The following is a 22,855-nucleotide window of genomic DNA, read 5'->3' as shown; positions in this document are numbered from 1 at the left end:
TCACTCCTGTGGGCACCCTGTCATAAAGTTAAAGTTTGAGCATTGATCAGAAACTTCTCTGATGTGCAGATTTTTTTTAATCGGATTACTTTTATTTTGAAAGAAAGAAGCGCATTGGAAGTCTTAAAAGATCACTACCAAAATACTAAAAGATTAGCGATACTTCTGTAAAAAAGAAACTTTCTAAGTTTAAAATTGTCTAATGAACTAAATTTACAGAACAAAATTGTTTAGAATAATACGATTACATTAATTAATTTAAAGAAATAATATAAAATATGAAAAGATTATTGCAGCTCATTAAAAACTTCAGTCGGCACTCCCAGACAAAACAACGTGCTGTGCATCATAACAACTTCAGAACTGCTGACGTAAACAAGCAGCGCTTAAACAGAGCCCGCTCAAACGAGGAAGAAAAGAAGTACCTTCTGCGCATGTCCGCCGCTGACTGCTATGGTGCACGCCGACTGCTATGGCGCACGTGCCAATGGCAGAGATGTTGATAAAAAGAACTGCAGGGGGAAAAAGAAAGAAGGGAATGACAAAACGACGAATGGGAAGGGAATGGCGGCGAAAAAAACAAGGCAGAAAGTTTTTTTTTGACGTCATGTCATAGACCGCAGGCCGCGCTAAGAACGATCGGATATATGCAATTTTTCATTTTCCCTGACATTTCCCTGATTTTCGGCCATTTTCATTTTCCCTGACAATTCCAGGTTTTCCCGGTTTTCCCGGTGCGTGGCAACCCTGGCTGGAGGCAGAAGATTTCATAAAGAAATTGAGGGTATCTTCACACTGGTAAAATATTTCAATATACCAGCAAGAGGACCAAAAACATGGTACGTTTCCACTTCACAGGATAGCAGCGCAATAAAACAACAAGTTACTCTTCTGCTGCCGCTTCTGTTGTATTGTGCAGAGCACTGGCTGAAGCCAAAACTAAGGTACCTGGATATGAGTAAACATGAAGGTTGGATAGTTGGTGTAGATGACACAGATCTAGAAACATATATGCTGCATTAATAGTTTGCAGTTCACTAACTAGAGCCTCTATTGGCACTTTCGGCTCAAAACATGATTGTCCCACTAGAAAATGTTTGGTAGTTCAGTCGTTGCATCCACCACTAACTATTGATACAACTTCTCATGTATCTACAATATAGCAAACAATTTGCCTTTATAATGTATTGAGCTTTGTAGTTTAAGCTTTCTTGAACTTCTTTTAAAAAGAAAAAAAAGAGTTTATAAAATAAACTGTACTTACCTTAGTTTTAAAAAAGGTTCTGCTCTTAGTATTTGATTAAGTAAAGAATTCAAAAACTCCTCAGGATCTGTAAGAAAGAGAAGAATCATAATTAAAAATTAACACAAATAATACTTTTGTAAATAAAATCACAGATTACTGTCTTAATTTATCAAATAATAGTGGTCAATAAAAAAAATGTAGTAAAAAATATTATTCTACAAAAATATCTAATACAGATAAGGATAAAAAAAAGTTTGAAGCTTAATGTTGAAAATTTGTCTTGATTGAAAAATAATATATAAGGCTTATTTTTGAATGTCATAAATTTTGGATAAATTTAGGAAAAATGCAGCTTATAATTTACTATGTAGAATTTAAATTACATTCAGTTACTACTTGCATTTTTATAAACGAAAACAAAAAAAAATCATTTCCTAAGAAGAAAAAGATGACTATTAAAATTTTATAGAAAATTTTCTGCTATCAAAGAAATATGTTAAATGAAATTTATATATCAATGAAAGTAAAAGGTTAATTTGATAATTCGAAGTGACAATTAACCGAAGATGTATTGTAGATACACAGTTAAACAGTAAATATATATATATAAATATATATATATATATATATATATATATATATATATATATATATATATATATATATATATATATATATATATATATATATATATATATATATATACAGTAAAACCCCTCCTAACGGACACCACTCAAATATGGACATCCCTCTTATGTGGACAAAAAAAAATTGTCCCGTTAGTGTCCGCATTAGAAGAGTTTTACTGTATATATATATATATATATATATATGACTTAAATACAAATTTTTACAACTAATTGAACTTGCTTACCTTTTTCTTCGGAGGTTAGACCTCTAACAGAACTTAGCCTTTCTAATCTTTTTCTTAGTTCCATAACACGATCAGCTCGAACATAAAAGTTTCTGAAAAACATGCTCCATATCAATCAACTACTTGAAATTCAAATTGTCATATAACTACAAATTAATGACTTGCTGTGATTTGCATAAAAATGACAAGCTTGGAGAGAGGGGGGGGACCAGGTACAGTGGAAAATTTATCTATTTCTAACACCAGTAAAATTTGAGAGAAAAAGATAGAGCAAAAAGGAATATTCTCTTATATTTTTTTCTAACATGTAAATGTGATGCATTTGCTTGGAGAAAAACTCACTTCATCAATGTATTACAAGCTGTACATAAACTTTTAAATAAATCTTAAAATTAATAAATCTTGTTTGCTTCTAAAATTTTTTACAACAAAACAATAACAAATTAAAGTAGATACCTACGCTCTTAAAGGGTTAACAATTTCTTCTTTAAGTATCCTTTGAACTTCATCATATTCGACAATGTCATCACTATTTTTAGGCCTGTGGAGAATAGAATCGAAGACACTGGTGCAAGAGAACATGGCAAAAAGAGTAGCATCTAGATAACAGGAATTGTGGTGTCCTTGAATGCCACGGTTTTTGCCATACAGAAGCTTCATGTCTTCGGGACTTGACAAAGGGGGGACATCACCAGTAATGGATGGACAATCAATGCTGCCAAACACTAAAAAGTTAAACTGATGTTAGAAAATTTGAAATACAGTAGAAGATAAAAGTTTTCTGGGGAAGTATAATAGATAACTTTGCATTTCAGATACAAACAAATACAAAAGTGACGACCAGCAACAGGCTCTGGGCCCAGCTAGACTGTTCCTAGTCAATTTACAATCCTCAGTGAAGATCAATGGCCCTCTTAAAACTGTCTACTCCCTTGCTCATTACCACCTCTTCCGGTAAGCTGTTCCAAGGTTCCACTACCCTGCTATAATAATAATTTTTCCTAATATCCATGTTAGCCTAAGATTTAAGTAGCTTAAAACAATGACCTGTTGACCTGTTTTCAGTGCTAAACTTCAGCCCGTAACATCTTTCATTTTAATAAATTTAAACAACTGAATCATGTCCCCTCCGTCTCTTCTTTGCTCAAGGCAGTATATTTTTAGCCTTCTAAGCCTGAAATCGTAGTCTGAGTGAGAAAGTCCATTTATTAGCCTTGTAGCCTGTCTTTGAACCCTTTCTAATACATTAATGTCTTTCTTAAAAAAAGGAGACCAAAACTGAACAGCATACTCCAAATGAGGTCTCACCAAACTTCTATATAAGGGCAGAAGAACTTCTTTAGATTTGTTTGAAATAAAATTCAAGATCAGATCAAAAAGTTCATACAAGTCATACATCAAAAATTTCAGATCAAAAAGTTCATACCATAGAGCTACAGTTTAACTATAGTTGCTTATCGCTTACCAGCACTTTTTCTTTTCTCGGATTCTAAAAACCGACTATCCTTACGGCAGTGACTTAAGCGGACGAAAAATGCTTTTCTTGATGGACAGGTGAAATAGCGCTTTCCATTAAAAGTCCCATCAGTGCAGCTTGAACTTTCTTCTTCCTTCACAAAAAATAGGGAATTTAGTACTTATTAATTATTTGGGATTCCTTACCACAAACATGAGTTGGTTAAAACATTTTTATTTAAATAATCAAAAGAAAAAACTAAAACATTAAACTGCACAAATTTACAGAGAGAACTGGATACATAAATTTCAATATTACAAGAAATGCCTTTTATCAGTGTAAAAGAGTTATGGATGAAAAGTTATCTGATAAATGAGCTTTTGAAAAATTTAAGTCTTGCCATCCAGTATATATTTTTTGTCAAATGAATTAATCTCCTGATACCACCTTTCTAACTACAGGGGTTGATCAAGGTTTTTATTTTTAGGTCCGCATTTTGTGAAAAAAATATTTTTATGGAAAAACCCTGGGCTTTAAAGACCTTGAAGTGTAGTGTAGTGTAGTGTGTAAATGTTTAGAAAAGAATACTGCTGCAATGGTGCAGTCAACGGAAGGTAGTCAATGGAATCCCCATAATATTTTTTTTAGAAGTGTAGTGTAGTGTGTAAATGTTTAGAAAAGAATACTGCTGCAATGGTGTAGTCAACGGAAGATAGTCAACGGAATCCCCATAATATATTTTTTAGAAGTGTAGTGTGGTGTGTAAATGTTTAGAAAAGAATACTGCTGCAATGGTGTAGTCAACGGAAGGTAGTCAACAGAATCCCCATAATATATTTTTTAGAAGTGTAGTGTGGTGTGTAAATGTTTAGAAAAGAATACTGCTGCAATGGTGTAGTCAACGAAAGATAGTCAATGGAATCCCCATAATATTTTTTTTTAGAAATGTAGTGTGGTGTGTAAATGTTTAGAAAAGAATACTGCTGCAATGGTATAGTCAACGGAAGATAGTCAATGGAATCCCCATAATATATTTTTTAGAAGTGTAGTGTGGTGTGTAAATGTTTAGAAAAGAATACTGCTGCAATGGTGTAGTCAACGGAAGGTAGTCAACAGAATCCCCATAATATATTTTTTAGAAGTGTAGTGTGGTGTGTAAATGTTTAGAAAAGAATACTGCTGCAATGGTGTAGTCAACGAAAGATAGTCAATGGAATCCCCATAATATTTTTTTTAGAAATGTAGTGTGGTGTGTAAATGTTTAGAAAAGAATACTGCTGCAATGGTATAGTCAACGGAAGATAGTCAATGGAATCCCCATAATATTTTTTTTAGAAATGTAGTGTGGTGTGTAAATGTTTAGAAAAGAATACTGCTGCAATGGTGTAGTCAATGGAAGATAGTCAATGGAATCCCCATAATATTTTTTTTCCACCAGTGCTCCCTGACCCTTAAAATTTTTTTATCAAAAGCCTCCCTCGATTGCTTAATTTCATTAACTTATGCCTGTATCTATAAGCATGCCTCCACCTTTTCCCCAATGACTACACCACTGATCTCTTGTACAAATTATCTCCAAGGTAAGGGGACAATACATAAAAATCTAATGTGTTTTCCTTAATCCTTCTCTGAATTTTAGCCTCAATTAACTAGTCATCAATTAATGCAAAATAATCAAAGTTGCAACCAGGGGTGCCTATTATCCCCCAAGTTCACAACGGCGCAAATTCACCACCTCCCCCCCCCCCCCCGAAAAAAAAAAAAAAATTCCCAAATCTTTTTCCTTTTTTAATTTTTTTAATTTTTTAGCTCTCTTCTTTAAATTTAATCAATAAATAAAATAAACAAAATAAAAACAAATAATTTAAATTAAAAAATAAATCAATAAATAAATTTAAATAAGTAAATGATAAAAATTTTAAATCCCCCCCCCCATTTTGATGGTGCAACTTTGTGCCATAATCCCTTCCTGTGGGCACCACTGGTTGCAACACAATACATTGATTAACCTAATTAAAGTTTTATAAATATTTTTTCTTAAAACTTCAAACAATTAAAATTTTATCAACATTAATTATAGTACCTGGACGACCAAGCCTCGCTCGGCTTTAAAAAAAATTATTTTTTGTCAAATTGTGTTTTTTTAAGGTTTAATACTTTTCCAAATATACTTGAAAAGCTTCACGTTAACAGAAATACATATTATGTACTCGGCCTTCTTATAATACTAAAGTACCAAACAAAGAAGATTCTGCATGTAATTAAATCAACATTTTGCTTTAAACTATCTGTTACGTTTGTTTCCACTATACAATTTTCTTGTCAGTAATTAAAATATTTTGACCTTAGTTTTGCTATGGTGAAATCGGTTTTTAACCGAATACTTCCTTTCATACTATGATGCGTTTCATGATTTTATCCCCAATCGAGATTTTCTTTTTGAATAAGTACTTTTAGTTTTTTACGCCAGAAAATGCTACATACAGCATGATATCCATCAAAACTGATGATCCACAAACCATTCCAACAAATGATAACAACTGTCTTAACAAAACATAAATAATCTCAAGACATACACTTCTTCGAAATAAAATTTAGATGCGTGATTTAAAAAACATATTAAACTATTTGAAGTGTAAAAAGAAAATAAATAAATAAAACAAAATAAAATAGGATGGTGAAGCAAAAGTTTCACTTAAAAAAGAAAAAAAGCCTTACATCGACTTACATAATGCTTTTGAATTTGTTTTCAGCCAAGTGTGTTTGAAATTAGCCAAAGTGGCCAATGTCAGCCAAGCCTGGCAACCCTAAGCAAGTATAAAATTTTAAACCGAGAATAGACAAATTTTCATTGTTATGGTTGCAAATCGTCTGCCTGATGCGTCAACTCACAGTTTACTTCAAGGCTTAACTCAATTTGACTTTATATTAAAAAACTTTTTTTTGTAAAAAATCGCATTTTTACAGAAAAAACACTGATGTAGATGAACTTAGAATGCAAAACTACAATTAAATCCAAAATTTCATCCAAATCGTTAGAGCCGTTTCCGAGATAAGAAACATATATATACCCACAGGAATTGCTCATTTAAAGATATAAGATACGCTTACCATTTCAATCCCTGCCACTAACTTTCCTCTTGCCTCTGGTATTTCACCAATCCACCGAATAACTCCATAGCAAGGAGTGCTATTTATAAGAACTTCTACCAGGGAACCAACTTCAAGTTCAGCCCCTTCGGGCCCAGAATGCCGAGATGATATGGTGCTACTTAATTTTCTATTTATCCCAGATGCAGAGGTCATGGTGTTAGTCTCGTCAAGTCTTGTAATGCCTGATTTATGGTTGGATGGGATAGCTAAAAATATTGAACTTCAATTAGTAATTTATTTAAAATATGAAAATTGAACTGTTTCACAAATCAAAAGTGATAAGGCAAAAGTTCAAGTAATTAAAGCAAGCTTACTTCAAGGTTCACACAGGGGAGTCGCATAGGCGAATTTAGGACTGAGTTCCTGGGGGGGGGGGGGGGGGGGGGGGGCAGGATTTTTTTTAGCAACATTTTTATTGCCCCACACTCTTATGTTTTTGTCTGTTTCCTGTGATGCATAAGTCCATGCTCTACTTTTTTATGCGTCGTTTTCATTAATGTGTGTTTTCATGCTGTCCTTTTTGAATTTACCTTAAAAGAGGGAGCTGGTATCAAGAGAGTGATGCAGGGCTCCCTTTTAAGTGGGAAATAGAATATCTCCAATTTTAGGGGGCCGGGGGCTTCTCCCCCAGAGGAAATTTTGTAAAATGGATATGAAATTCTGCATTTTGATGCCTTATAAAGGTTAATTGGATAGACATAGAAATTGATAACTAGATTATACAGTTGTACAGTATTGTTCAAACTTTGTAAGAAACAGCCATTTTAAGTTTGAAAGAAAAAAATAAACTACATTTCTCGTTACAACAACCTTTTTTTAATTATAAGTAGTGCAGAAAACGAAAAGGAATAGAGGTAGTGTATCATTTTTTTCCCCTGGCTAGACAGATTAACAATATGCAGTAGAAGTAATTGGAGCCTACTTTGCTTAGGATTTTCAAAGACTTATCTAAATATTTTCAAGGACTCTAGAATAAATAAAATTATTTAATGCACTCTATTTGTACTTTCCAGTCTCTGGTATTTTAGTACTTGATTGTAAATTTTTGCAGTCCTGTTCTAACTTTGGGAGAAATAGCTATTTTAACTTTAAAAGCAAAAAGAAACCATAGATTTCTCATGACAACAACTTTTTGTCAGTTGCAAGTGGGGCAGAAAACGAAAAGGAATAGAAGTAGTGTGTATTTTTTTTCTGTGCTAAACAGATAGACAATATGCAGAAGAAGTAAGATAAAAGCAATCAATACAAAAGAATTTCCAAAATACTGCATTTGGGATTGAATAAATAGCAAGATATGAAACATGTGAGTAGTGATGTGGATCGGGTAAATACCCAGTGGGTAGGTAAATATTTTTTGGGTATTTACCCGGGTATTTACCCAAGGCTTGGGTAAATACCCAAAAACTGGGTATTTTACAAAAAAAAATGCAAAAAGTGAGTCTGAATTTTTTTTTTAAATCTAAATATGAAATAATTGGTAAAATTGATACATACATTATGTATTACACAGTTGATAATATTTTTTTATTGGAAGACTTGATGAAACTATGAAAGAAACATATCGTGAACCAAAGAATCTTTCTTTTCAATGTCATAATTGGCAAGTATAAGCAATTCAGTGATGAACTTCAGGATTTCAAAATCACAATCTAAGTTAGTCATATCCAAAATGAAAAAAAAAAAAAAAAAAGAAGCATGAGGGATGCTTGGAAGAATTTACTAAGACATTATTAAGACTATGACGTTATTTATTTATTTATTTTATTGCTGTTTAAATGATAACGTGGCAAATATAGAAACAGTTTTCACATTAATAAGCAAAAAAAAAAAAAATTGTTTTCTGCTGCCTTGCTCATTTGCATTTGCTCCCCGGTATTTCATGATGAAAATGTATTCGAACTATTTTTAATACACGCAATTAGTGATGTGGGAAGGTAAATATTTTTTTGGGTATTTATCAGAAGGCAGGGTAAATTCCTTAGTAATTGCGAATTTTGCCGAAAAAAAAACTTAAGGTGGTATCAAAAGTTGATGATTTTCTTTAACATTAACTGTAAAGTGAAAGTTTAAAAATATAAAAATTTATATATTATAATTTCTTTAATAAAAGGCGTAATGAAATCTTATCAAAAAAACTGTCAGAATTTAGAATGAACTATTCTAAAACTTAAATAGGATGGGAGGATAATTTAATTTTTTATGGGGTAAAGCAAAGGAATATACATGGGCGGATTTATGGGGGGTCAGAGGGGGGCAATGCCCCCCCAGTTTTGGGAGGACTTTATATAGTAACAACACATCTTCCAAATATTAAAAAAAAATTATCATTATTTTTTTCTTTTTTGAATAGTTCAGAAGGGCATGGGTGGATTTAGAGGGTGTCATAGGGACAATGTCCCCCAGTTTTGGGAGGACTTTATATAGTAACAACACGTCTTCCAAAATCTTAAAACAAAAAAAATCATGACTTTTTCTTTTTTGAATAGTTCAATGAAAATGAAGAGAAAAGCGAACGTCCTTTTCTGATGAGAGAAAAGCGAATGTCCTTTTCTGATGAGAGAAAAGAAAAGGGGGGGGGGGGGTAACGAACATTAAATAAAAATAGCATAGCTGTCACTGGGGTGTTGAAAATGTGTCAAAATTCACTATTTTGGACTGAAAATCCTTTTGGGCAAGTATATGAATGAAAATATAGGCTAAATGAGCTATACATTAAGCTGCAACACTTATAATAATTGACGATTATTTCAACAAATTAGAACCTAAAGCAAAGGGGGGAAAACTCCCCCCCCCCATTAGCGCTAACAGAACGATCTATTCGTTATGATTTGTGTCCACATTTCAAGTATATTTATGCATAATATTTATGTTCTTAGTAGATTAATTAGCCTTTTGAGAAATTCTAAAAAACAAAAAACAATTTTTTTTCCTTCTCTCTCTCTTTTTAAGAGAGAGAGAGAGAGAAAATAAATACTACCACAAATTGAATAAATTTCAATTATCTGAGTGTTCTGATTAGATGAATCTTTTTACTTAGAAGGGGAGTACAATTTTACTTACTTTATAAATACGTTTAAAAATTAATGCAAGTCATAATCATCTAGATCTAATTGAGTCAGACCTTGTCATTACTGAAATCTAAATAATTGAGTCATCAAAAGTTTTGGAAAAATTTACTGAAATTTTATAAAAGTCTATAAAAAGCTAACAAAGAGTGGTAAAATCGTAAAAATCCTTTAACCGTAAAAATTACAAACAAATCAAGCAAAAATTTGCAGGTAAGAGTGAATTACAAACAGGGCCGAATTTGCCTATAAGGTAAACAAGCTATTGCTTAGGGCCCCTGCTTTGAAGTGAGGTGAAGTGGGTCCCCAACTCCCCCCAAAAAAATTCATGATTCGTTCCTTAAAAAATGGAAATTGCTTGAAAAAACTAATTTCGTTTTTAAGTGCTTGAAAACCTTGAACATTTAGAAAAGTGTGGCTACAAACCTTAAATTTTAAAATTTAGAACAAATGGTAGAGGGGGAGGAATGCCAAAATATGTCAAATTCAGCTCCTTGCCACATCCTGTATCAAAAATGTAAAAATCATGGTTCTCACGTTTGTAACATATTATTTGAAATAAATTTTTGTGACTCACATGTTTCACATCTTGCTATTAATTCAATCCCAAATGCAAAATTTTGGAAATTCTTTTGGTGTTGCTTGCTTTTATCTTACTTCTGCATATTGTCAATCTGTTTAGCCCAAAAATAAAATTACACTCTAAGTAGAGTGTAATTCCTCTTTGTTTTCTGTCCCACTTGTAACTGAACAGAAGTTGTTGTAATGAGAAATCTATAGTTTTTTTCTTTTAAATTTAAAATAGCTATTTCTCACAAAGGTAAAACTTTACACTCAAGTATTAAAATATCATAGACTGGAAAGTACAAATGAAGTGCGTTAAATAATTTTATTTATTCTAGAGTCCTTGAAAATAATTAGATAAGTCTTTGAAAATCCTAAGCAAAGTGGGCTCCAATTACTTCTACTGCATATTGTTAATCTGTTTAGCCAGGAAAAAAAAAATACACTACCTCTATTCCTTTTCGTTTTCTGCACAATTTATAATTAAAAAAAAAGTTGCTGCAATGAGAAATCTATTGTTTATTTTTTCTTTCAAACTTAAAATGGCTGTTTCTTACAAAATTTGAACAATACTGTATAACGGTATTATCTGGTTATCAATTTCTATGTCTATACAATTAACCTTTATAAGGCTTCAAAATGCAGAATTTTATATCCATTTTACAAAATTTCCTCCGGGGGAGAAACCCAGGGACCCTTAAAATTGGAGCCCTGCGTTACTCTCTTGATAACAGCTCCCTATCTTTAGGTTAATTCAAAAAGGACAGCATGAAAACATGCATTAATGAAAACGACACACAAAAAAGTAAAGCATGGACTTATGCATCACATGAAACAGACAAAAACATGAGAGTGGGGGGCAATAAAAATGTTGCTAAAAAAAAAAATCCTGCCCCCCCAGGAACTCAGTCCTAAATCCGCCTATGGGAATATAAGTTTAATTTTGTCACATAGATGGCACTAGCACAACTTTTCATCTTTGATTTTTCATAATATCATGCTACTAGTTAGTTTTGGCTCTGAGTTATAATCAGTTTGTAAAAAGCCTCCTAAATACTAAATGCCTATCACATTTGTTTAAAAGTGATCCTCCGCCAGTACACAAACAACGCTACTACCTGACGGCAATACATGGATGGTGTTGCTATGACGATGGATCCAAACAATTCCAAACGTTAATTGGTTAATTTTAAAATTTAAATTTAGAAGTTAAGCAATTGTTTTCTCCGCTTTTAATTTCTAATGCTTTTGATCTTCGATAGTTGGCAGTAGCCAGAACTCCGAAAATATGCTAACTGGGATCTTTTTGCTCTATGTTAAAAGGGAGAACGTGATAGGCATTTAGTATTTCTGAGGCGTTAGTTTGTCACTCACCTTGTATTTGTACTGGTAAAACTTTAAATTTTGCTTTGAAAAGTGAAAAACAAAAAAAGAAAGATGGGGACATTGATTAGGCATATCCAACACATTTAATGTGAATATCATATTAGATTGCTAAGTTGTTTCACACAATAATTCTTTAAATTTGTGATTCAAAAATTTATTGTTTTGTATATGGTTGGTTATATATATAGTGGAATAGACAGAAAAGTATTTTAGTTGAATATAAATTTTTGAAATAAATACCCGGGTAAATACCCATTTTGGGTATTTACCTGGGTATATACCCTGGGTATTTACCCCTAAAAATAAATACCCAGGTATTTTACATCACTACATGTGAGTCACAAAAATGTATTTCAAATAATATGTTACAAACGTGAGAACCATGATTTTTACATTTTTAATACAGGATGTGGCAAGGAGCTGAATTTGACATATGTTGGCATTCCTCTCCCTCTACCATTTGTTAGAAATTTTAAAATTCAAGGTTTGTAGCCACACGTTTCCAAATATTCAAGGTTTTCAAGTACTTAAAAATGAAATTAGTTTTTTCAAGCAATTTCCATTTTTTAAGGAACAAATCATGAATTTCTTTTGAGAGTTAGGGACCCACTTCAAAGCTTGCAGTAAAGAGCTTCACCCTAAGCAACAGCTTGTTTATCTTATAGGCAAATTCGACCCTGTTTGTAATTCACTCTTACCTGTAAATTTTTGCTTGATTTTTTGTAATTTTTACGAAAATTTGTCATTTTTTACGGTTAAAGGATTTTTACGATTTTACCAATCTTTGTTAGGTTTTTATAGACTTTTATAAAATTTCAGCAAATTTTTCCAAAACTTTTGATGACTCAATTATTTAGATTTCAATAATGACAAGGACTGACTCACTTAGACTTAGATGAGTGACTTACCTTACTTTTTAAACAGTATTTATAAAGTAAGTAAAATTGTACTCTCCTTCTAAGTAAAAAGATTCATTTAATCAGAACACTCAGAAAACTGAAATTTATTCAGTTTGCGATAGTATTTATTCTCTCTCTCTCTCTTAAAAAAGAGAGAGAAGGAAAAAAAACTTATGTTTTTTAGAATTTCTCAAAAGGCCAATTAATATACTAAGAACCAGGGCCCGATTAAGATAACAGGGGCCCTAAGCCATATGCTTTTTTGGAGGCCCTATGTAGTCAACCCTTTCAATGTTAGCCATTGGCAAAAACAGTTTTAGCTATTGGTTAAAAATAAATTGCCATTTTGGGGCCCCTAAAAAGTATGGGCCCTAGGTCATGGCCTAGTTGGCCTATTCAGTAATCAGGCCCTGCAAGAACATAATAAATATTATGTACAAATATACTTGAAATGTGGACACATCATAACGAGTAGATCGTTCTGTTAGCGCGAATGGGGGGGGGGAGTTTTTCCCCTTTGCTTTAGGTTCTAACTTGTTAAAATAATCGTCAATTATTATAAGTGTTGCAGCTTAATGTATAGCTTGTTTAGCCCATATTTTCATTCATATACTTGCCCAAATGGTTTTCAGTCCAAAATAGTGAATTTAGACAGATTTTCAGCACCCCAGTGACAGCTGTACTATTTGTATTTAATATTCGTTTTTTTTCCCCCTTTTCTTTTCTCCCATCAGAAAAGGACATTTGCTTTTCTCTTCATTTTCATTGAACAATTCAAAAAAGAAAAAGTCATGATTTTTTTGCTTTAAGATTTTGGAAGATTTGTTGTTACGACATAAAGTCCCCCAAAACTGGGGAGAATTGCCCCCTTTGCCCCCCCCCATAAATCCACCCATGCCTTTCTGAACTATTCAAAAAAGAAAAAATATCTATATATATTTTTTAATTTTTGGAAGATGTGTTGTTACTACATAAAGTCCTCCCAAAACTGTAGGGGGGCATTGCCCCCCTCTGCCCCCCATGGGGAGTCGCAAACTTAAATTTTTGCAAGGGGAAACGTCTCAATTTTCCAAATGGAACTAAAAGTTTTGCTGAATGATAAAATTTGAGTATGCAATGCACACATAAGTGCATTTAGCAAAAAGGGACCTTAAAAATTGTACATTTTAATGTAATTGTTTTGCAATTGGACATTTAAAAATTGTAACATTACATTCATGTCCCCAAATTTGTCTAATCATCAGATCAAATTTGAGGAAAAAGGAAACTGTATGGAAGGTCACTGTAACCACTGTGACCTCCCACCAGGGTTCACTCTAGGGAGAAATCCAAGGTGGTATCGCCAACCTTAACCAAAGTGTTAGTGGGACTTTTGTGGGAATTTTATGCGAATGAATTTTTGTTGAGTGGGATTTTGGAAAGTATTGGGGGAATCGTGAAATCTTGTGCCTTAGCATAAATTCTACTATTTCAATGCAAACTAACCATAGAAGAAGTTAATAATAAGTGAACAAACAAGACACCCACAAAAGAGGAAAAAAGTGCCAAAAAAAAAGGGTGGATGAATTTTAGCAATTACTCATTTGTGTCTGTCTCTGTGTGTCTGTAACCTTATCTCCTCCGGAGTGGTAATGTCTACCCGGTCAATAGCAGTATTGATGGATGCCGGACATCTAGGGAAAGCCATTTTGCCCTGTCTAACCCCGCTAAACCTTTAGGGGCCAAACATCCAGGGTAAAAAACATTAAAATCATCAGCTGTCACCCGCTGCAGATGGCATTGAGCCAATGCAGGTAGTTGAGCAAAGTGAGCAGGGGCGGAGCCCCTAGTAAATAAGAATTATCTGTAAAAGAGTAAACAGTTGTTTCACTTAAATGGATGATTAATTTAAAAAATGTAATTTCAAGCTAATTAGCAATCGAATAGGAAATATCAATTCAGTTAAAATAATTTTCATCATTCATTTCATTATTTTTTAATGTGTATTTATACACTCTAGTAGCTTTAAGTTTTGAGAAGAAAGGTTCACAGCTTCCAAATGGCTGTGACTACCCTTTCTTTCTCCTCTCTTTTGTACAAACTCGTATTCAAAACTATTGTGTTAAAAAAGGACCTGATGAGAAAGCTTTAAAATAAAAAAAAATTTTTGTTTTTATACATTCAAAAAGTCTAAATCAAGAGGTTCTAAGCGACACCGAAATTCATGTTTCTAGTAGGTTAAAAGTAACTCGATTTAAATATTAATTGGGCAGGAATGTTTTAAAATTCAAGTTCGATTTTACTTCCAAACACAATTTTCTCAAAACTTCAATTTTAAAAACTGATGTTCTTTTTTCTTGAGAACTACTATACATATATCTTTGAAATTTTCACCACATTTTATTTATATGTTCATAATTACACTAAAGTGAAATTTTTGCTTTAGTACTCGCACTTTTTCCTAAACAGCTGTCTTTACGGTCAAAAAAAGTCTTTTTATCATTTAAAAAGTAACTATTGGTTAAAATTTAATAAAAAGAATTACCATAAAATGTCACTACAGTAGAAGCTTAGATATTTCTTTAAAACACTGCAAAAATTGTAAGTTTCTATCATTGAAAATTTTTGAGAAAAAAACACATACGCATATACATGGTGCCAACTCTCCTCAAAAATACAAATACAAATACAAAAGTGACGACCAGCAACAGGCTCTGGGCCCAGCTAGACTGGTCCTAGTCAATTTACAATCCCCAGTGAAGATCAATGGCCCTCTTAAAACTATCTACTCCCGTACTCATTACCACCTCTTCCGGTAAGCTGTTCCAAGGTTCCACTGCCCTGCTAAAATAATTTTCCTAATATCCATGTTAGCCGGAGATTTAAATAGCTTAAAACAATGACCCCTGGTCCTGTTTTCGGTGCTAAACTTCAGCCCCGTAACATCTTTCATTTTAATAAATTTAAACAGCTGAATCATGTCCCCTCGGTCTCTTCTTTGCTCAAGACTGTACATTTTTAGCCTTCTAAGCCTGAAATAGTGAAGATAAACTGTGGTGAACAATATGACAGAAAAGGGGAGGGAAAGGGGGGATTGTTATTTACATCATTTGGTTTGATTACAACATTAATAGACATGAATGCATACTTCTGCAAGTAAAAATAAATAAGGAAATCAACTAGTGATGCATCAGAATATGAAAGATTCAAAAACTAAAACTCACTTTTTTCAGTTAACATTTCATATAAAGGGTTGACAGTGCAATTTTCGTCAGCATCGAGCCCTAAATGAGAATTGAGAAATTCGGGACTTCGGCAGGAGGGGGAATTGGACAGGTCGTCAGTGGGTGCAGAATTGGATAGAGTGAGCTTCCTCTTAGTACCAGGACTATTCTTAGTAAAATTTCCTCTGCCACAGGTGCCTAGAGTATTCTCATCAACTGCAAAGGAAAAATGAAGTGAAAATCAATTTTTCAGACAAAAAGATACAAATACAAATGTGATGACCAGCAACAGGCTCTGGGCCCAGCTAGACAGGTCCTAGTCAATTTACAATCCCCAGTAAAAATCAATAGCCCTCTTAAAACTATCTACTCCCTTGCTCATTACCACCTCTTCCGGTATAAACTGTTCCAAGGTTCCACTACCCTGCTGAAATAATAATTTTTCCTAATATCCATGTTAGCCTGAGATTTAAGTAGCTTAAAACAATGACCCCTTGAGATAAATAAATACCTTTGTGCTGAACAGTAAAGTAAGACAAAACAACGTAAGTAGAAGCACAAATTTGTAAATTACAGCAGACACGTGTTTCGGCGTTGAAACACGTGTCTGCTGTAATTTACAAATTTGTGCTTCTACTTACGTTGTTTTGTCTTACTTTAATGACCCCTTGTCCTGTTTTCAGTGCTAAACTTCAGCCCCATAACATCTCTCATTTTAATAAATTTAAACAACTGAATCATGTCCCCTCAGTCTCTTCTTTGCTCAAGACTGTACATTTTTAGCCTTCTAAGCCTGGAATCATAGTCTAAGTGAGAAAGTCCATTTATTAGCCTTGTAGCTCGCCTTTGAACCCTTTCCAATATATTGTCTTTCTTAAGATAAGGAGATCAAAACTGAACAGCATGCTCCAAATGAGGTCTTACCAAACTTCTATATGAGGGCAGAAGAACTTCTTTAGATTTGTTTGAAATAGATCTATTGATAAACCCATGCATGAGCAAATGACAATGGAAGGCCATGTGTTGCTTGGAAAAATCAGAGGAAGAATTGAATTATTGTAACTGACATTATCACACTTGCCAACTTTCACTTCATCTTCAAATCTATGGATTACTTCTGAGTATGATGTACCTTGATTTTACTTGTTTTAAATCAGTTCATTGAAAAATCCCTTCTAATTGTGTAAAAACAAGATTTAGCAAAATCAGAAAGAGGAAAGCTATCTGAGTATTATGTCTGACTAGAGATTAGGAAGTTCATTGATATTGGTAAAAAATTTTGAAAAAAAAAAAATAGAACCGACTTCAAAATTGCTCTAAAGAGTGAAAAATAATTTTATTCTTTAAACACCATCAATAATACTTTTAAACATAATTTTTGAAGTTGGCACAAAAATGTAAAACCATGCTTCGTTCATATTTCTTCCAGAAAATCATCCGAAGGGGATCATCAACTGGGTTAAATTTATAGTTGTAGTTGAGTTATGGCAGTTTATAATTTTATCTATCTTTTGTGTGCCAACTTCAAAAATGATGTTTGAAAGTATAATCGATGATTTTTAAAAAACTATAAACACGCCTTAAACTTTAAGCGATCGGCACTAAAAATGTATCTTTGTTCCTCTCTGGAATTCATTTGTGTGTTGTTAATTTAATTGTAACCATTTAAATATTACGTTTTCCCAAACTAATTTACATTTCACAACATACAAGTTGCTTGTGATGTTATACTGTACCTCCTTACTTAATTCCGATCATCTGTTATTGGCATAGATGATAACGATAAAAATACTACTATATAGTTGAGGCAAACCTAACCTGGTAGCATTGTGAAAGCTATGCAGATCCTAATCACTGCACTACTACCTCACTTCCAGGTTTAGTTTACCCCCACTATATAGCAATGACACTGAAGAAACTTAATGCTTGCTTCAGAGAAGCCTTCACTCAAAATTAGTATTATAATTAATATTAATATTAGTGTTGTATGGAACCAAGCATTTGTAAAAATGGATTTTATATTTAATCATTTAATAGGTAAATTACATGAAATTTACTGCTTTTTGCCCATAACTTTTTTCTAAAGAACAAATATGGTCAAACAAAGTAATGGGACCTAAGTTGAGCCATCCCCTATCCATCAAAAAAAAAAAAAAAAGAATCATCAAAATTGGTTCTCTAGGTGAGATGCTGTGAGTGGACAAAAAAAAAAAAAAAAAAAGATTTGAACTGATAACCGCCTCCTTTTTGAAGTCGGTTAAAAACCAACAGTTCCAAGCTTTGTTTTGTACATAAACTGAGTTTGAAGAAAATAAATAAACTATTACAAAAACAATATTTTACGAAACATTTTTAAACATAAAAAATTTACTGTAATAACCTCTATATGAAAAATTACATAAAATTTTTGTGGAATACTTTTCTTAACATGGGGCACATGGAAAAGCAAATCGGCTGATTACTGATGAATCGGCAAATGATCAGTAGCCGATTAACAAAAATGATAATGATTCTAAATATAAATTTTTTATCTCAATTTTTGTGTTTTTTTCTTTATTTATAAATTTGACTTTTCAGAATTAACTAGCTGCGTCATCGGGCTTTGCAGGTTCTACCTCGAAAATACATCAAGTTATGTCAAGTGACACATGTTAAACAACATGGGCACCCATATGGGAGGGTAAGAGGGGGCTCCAGCCCTCCTCTCCCTTAGAAATTTGAACTTCCTTGCTTTTAGTACTTTTTTCTTTACAAAAATGTTAAAACATTTCTCCAGTCATTAATGAATAAGTTGTTAAAAATGTCAAATTTTAATAACTCTAATCTGTACTGAAATCGGTTTCCCTGGGGAAAATATCCTCCTAAATCACAAGGAAAATATTTTAAGGGGGAGCCTTAAAATTTTGGCAAGTCCAACAATCAGAAAGGAAATTGAAGGAAAAAAAATTGAATCAGTAAAACTCTGAGGCAGATTGTGGAAAAATATCCAAAAAGGAAACATTTTAAATCTCCCGATTACAAGAAAAGATACAAAACAAAAGCCAGAATTTTATTTGTTCATATCGCAAAAAAAATGGTAACAGATCTTTCTTTTTTCAATGATTTTCTTCATGCTACAATGTTTAATAAAAGCATTGCTATGGAAAGTTGAGATAAAGCGCTAAATAATAATTTGAATGGAAGAAAGCCTTCAAAAAATATGGATTTTATGTCAAAATGTAAGTATCATTATAATTAATAGCTTTTAATTGATATCTCTGCTAATTATTATCGGAGGATTATGTTAAATAGCCAAACAAAGTTGGGAAAATAACGAATCTATTGATACCTGGTTCGATTGTCAGTTCACTCGACACACAGAAGTAACTCGGACATAGATACATACATAAATAAATAGATACATAGACACATGTGTGTTCATTTCTGTGAGCAATAATTCATTTTTCACCGTTTTCAATTAAAAAAAAATGAAGTTCCAAGATTTTCTTTAAATTCTGTGTTTCAAAATTTTCGATATTAACAAATAAAAAAACAAATATTTTGCAATTTTGCTTTATTAATTGAATCGTTTATTTCAGAAACCAGTCAAGCGACTAACTCTAAAATTTTGAAAAAGATTTTTTTAATTTCGTATTAAAATTTTACTATAAGGATTAAAATGTTTTAAACTAAAAGGGATACATATTTAAGTATATTTCTATCATTAAACAATCTTGTAATCATCATTAAATAATTTAGTATGGTAATATAGATGTTTTCCTAAAATTACTGATCTTGTCGTTTGACTGGTTTTTTGAAATAAACGATTCAATTATTTATTATCCCTATTATTATTTTTATTCATTATTATTTTCTGCTGCAGAAAATTACATTTACTTATTGTCAATAAACTCATTCAGTATAGTTTTCTTGTTGCTCAAGGTAACTAAAGTAATTATTATTGTATAAAAATAAAAATAATAAAAAAATCCGCCGATTATCGGCAAAATTGGCCGATTATTAAGAATCGATAAAGAGCATTCCTAAACTTAACGGTAAAGTGATTGAAGTTCATTCAAAAAAAAAAAAATAATAATAATAATAATAAATAAATAAATAAATAAATAAAAAGAACAAAGCTATCAAGAGAGAGATACTCTGTAAACTAATTTAAAACTAATAATGATGAAATACTTATACTTTTTAAGTATTCGGCGAGGCATTGTTGCTTTTAATTAGAACATGCACAGAAGAAAGTTGTTCTTACCTAGAGCGACTCTTTCTACAAATACTGATCCAGATGACTCTCCAGGTTTCTTTTTTCTAGAAGTCTTGGGCAAGGTGCCAAAGGGAGAACCTGCCAAAAATACACGGATCTCAGAGGATGGTTCAGAAAAGGACATGATAGTTCCATTTTTAAATTTTTTACTAAGAAATAGAACATGAATAAAATATTCCATCTTGAAAAAGTCAAATAAAGCATTAAAGTTTCAAAATTATTAATATTTTTAAAAATTTTTAAAACTATGTGTTATGTCATGAAAATTAGTTCCACCAATAATAAATGTAAAACAGTACTACATGTACAATTATTAATTAGCAAATTTCGAATAGAAATAGCGATGCAACCAGGAAAAATACATAAACACTCAAACCTTTTTTTTTTTGCGGTGGATAGGGACCGCATAAAAAAAATCGTTTGTTTTAAATAACCACCCCTTCGTTAGTTTTATAAATAATTTCGCCAATTGAGCCCCAATCTGAATGAAATTTTTATATACCGCACAAAAAAAGTTTGCCAAAAAAAAAAAAAAAATCGCAAAAAAAAACCGCACAAACAGGTTTGAGTGTGTAATTTAAATTTATAACTCATTAAAAATAAATATGCACCTAAAATATTTTTTTTTCGGAAGTAAAATTGGTTGAATTAACAAACAGTTAATGAGTTAAAATTCAGGGTTTACGTTTGCACTGGGAAAAAACAAAAGGTGAGTTTCCCATCTTGACCAAAATTTTAAGTGGGAATTTATAAAATTAAAATTGGGGTGTCGTCATTTCAAGAAAATTTGAAGCTGTATCCCGAACTCTTAACAATATACTGAGCGAGAAAAAAAACTTTCATTTACCCAACGATTAATTTTTATTTAATTTTTTTAAATGTCCGATTTTGAAAATAAGGCGTGCTCTTTATGATGTCACGAATGATGTATACTTCGGCGCATCTCCACTGCCACGCTGAATGCTTACGCTTGCTGTCTACCATCTTGAAGGTTATGATAATTTCCAGTTTATGACAATTCAGTAGCGAATTTAACATTGCACTCTACGCTTGCTATCAATCATATCGCTTCCAGTACACGTGAGTAAAGCTGCGAATTCAATATTACGCTCTGTGCGAATGGCATTTCATCATTTGTGATGTCACGAGTAGAAGCGTAAACAATAAAATTACACCGTTTAAAATTCTAGTAAACATTTTTTTTTGTCAAATTATTAAAAAAATGGTTAACTCCTACGTTTTTAAGCATGCTCCCTCAAAATAACCACCTTCAAAAGTTCGGAAACGACCCCATTGTTGAACAACGTCTTAAAGGGACTTTTATTAAATGAGATTTTAGAAAAAGTAGCGAGAATCTCGCGCCCTAGTTTGAACACTGACGTACCAATATTAGTTACTCAGATTGCAGCAAATTAGAGGCAGCCAGGAATGATTGCAGCAGTTTTGTAGCTGATTGCAATGAATTAGCAAATAATTTTTGGTATCAACGCTAATTTCGTAGGTTCAACAATGTTTTGGTAATTTAGTTGTTTTTCTATGACACATTAGATAAGAAAAAGAAAGCACTTGAAGAAAAATCAAAATATATCTAGAAGGGCCGTGGTAGCCCGATCAGAGTGTCCGATTCGGGGCCGGAGGGTCCTGAGTTCGAACCTCGATGGTCGAAGATCCACCGTCGTCATTACTGGGCGACGTTAAATATGCTCGTGGTCTCAATGTCCTCCAAGTGAAACGATACCTCTAGGGGTGCTAGCACCAGGTAGCTATTAGCTCCTGGTCTAGTTCTAAATTCTCATTAACTGTTCGATCCGGTGATGGTGCTGCCATCTATCGGTATAAAAAATAATGGAGGCCAGGCACTTAGTATGCAGTCCTCGACATAAATACAGTTGTAGTCAGTTGTGACTCGGAGTCGATATATCTAGAAGCTGTTTTATACGTTTTTGTAATATTTCTTAAAATGATCAACACAACTGATTTCAGAATAAATTAGAATTAAAAATATTGACATAAGATGGAATCAAAGTAAAGAAGTTACTCTTGAATGCAGTCTGCTTCCATTCGGCGGCGTACTTATTTTTAATCTTCTGAAATACGGTGGGGAAAAAAAGGGCAGCTCTGCAATTGTTAATCTCTACATAGTATAAAATGAAGTCTTCAAAAAGCGTCTGTGTGTTTGAACTCGCAAAACTCGAGAACTACCCGGCCGATTGCGCAGAAATTTTCACAGTTTGTTCCTTTAAGTCCTGAGAAGGTTTGCAGACCATTTCGAAAACAATTCGATGAATAGTTCTTTTTTTCATTCCAATTTAGGCCCAATTTTCACATAAATTCCCGAACATGGGGGTGAAAAATTACTTGCACATACTAATATTACATATCGTTAGAAAGGGTATAATTTTCCGCGTTCTACGCAATTTGTTTCAATGCTCTAACTTTATTATGGAGGGAGTTATTTGCGATTTTTTAGGCTTAGCTGAAATTTATGCACTACTTCCTTCATTAAATAAATCAATAAAAAGTGAAGGAATTGTCCCACAGCTTTCTTTTTGACGCCATTGGAAAAAGCGACATTTTTTACTCCAGATCTAACTCGACCTGTGGTCGGAAGTTTAACCCTCTCTCTCCATTAGAAAAAAAGTTACAAGCGAATGAAATGAAGTTCAAAAATCTGTTCTCTATTCAAGTTTTTAACCATTTTATTTTGCGTTTCCACGGTAACGTTTTTTGAATCCATTTTTTATTTATATC

At 32.6% G+C, this 22,855-nt stretch overlaps 1 protein-coding gene across 2 annotated transcripts in view; it reads right to left on the bottom strand.

Annotated features, from left to right (window-relative positions):
* LOC129230002 (ubiquitin carboxyl-terminal hydrolase CYLD-like) overlaps positions 1 to 22,855 on the bottom strand; it is a 143,967-nt gene that overhangs the window by 24,025 nt on the left and 97,087 nt on the right. For both annotated transcript variants that reach the window (XM_054864389.1, XM_054864390.1), the window contains 7 exons: positions 20,093 to 20,182; positions 15,847 to 16,062; positions 6,688 to 6,935; positions 3,586 to 3,730; positions 2,581 to 2,845; positions 2,121 to 2,212; positions 1,265 to 1,331 (listed from right to left, as the gene is read on the bottom strand). In XM_054864389.1, the coding sequence (XP_054720364.1) occupies positions 1,265 to 1,331; positions 2,121 to 2,212; positions 2,581 to 2,845; positions 3,586 to 3,730; positions 6,688 to 6,935; positions 15,847 to 16,062; positions 20,093 to 20,182 (1,123 nt within the window). The remainder of the gene's footprint in view (positions 1 to 1,264; positions 1,332 to 2,120; positions 2,213 to 2,580; positions 2,846 to 3,585; positions 3,731 to 6,687; positions 6,936 to 15,846; positions 16,063 to 20,092; positions 20,183 to 22,855) is intronic.

The sequence above is a fragment of the Uloborus diversus genome, chromosome 9 (genome assembly GCF_026930045.1).
Source record: "Uloborus diversus isolate 005 chromosome 9, Udiv.v.3.1, whole genome shotgun sequence".
Classification (NCBI taxonomy): domain Eukaryota; kingdom Metazoa; phylum Arthropoda; class Arachnida; order Araneae; family Uloboridae; genus Uloborus; species Uloborus diversus.
Note: the sequence above shows the minus strand (reverse complement) of the source record. Positions and strands in the feature narration are given on the sequence as shown.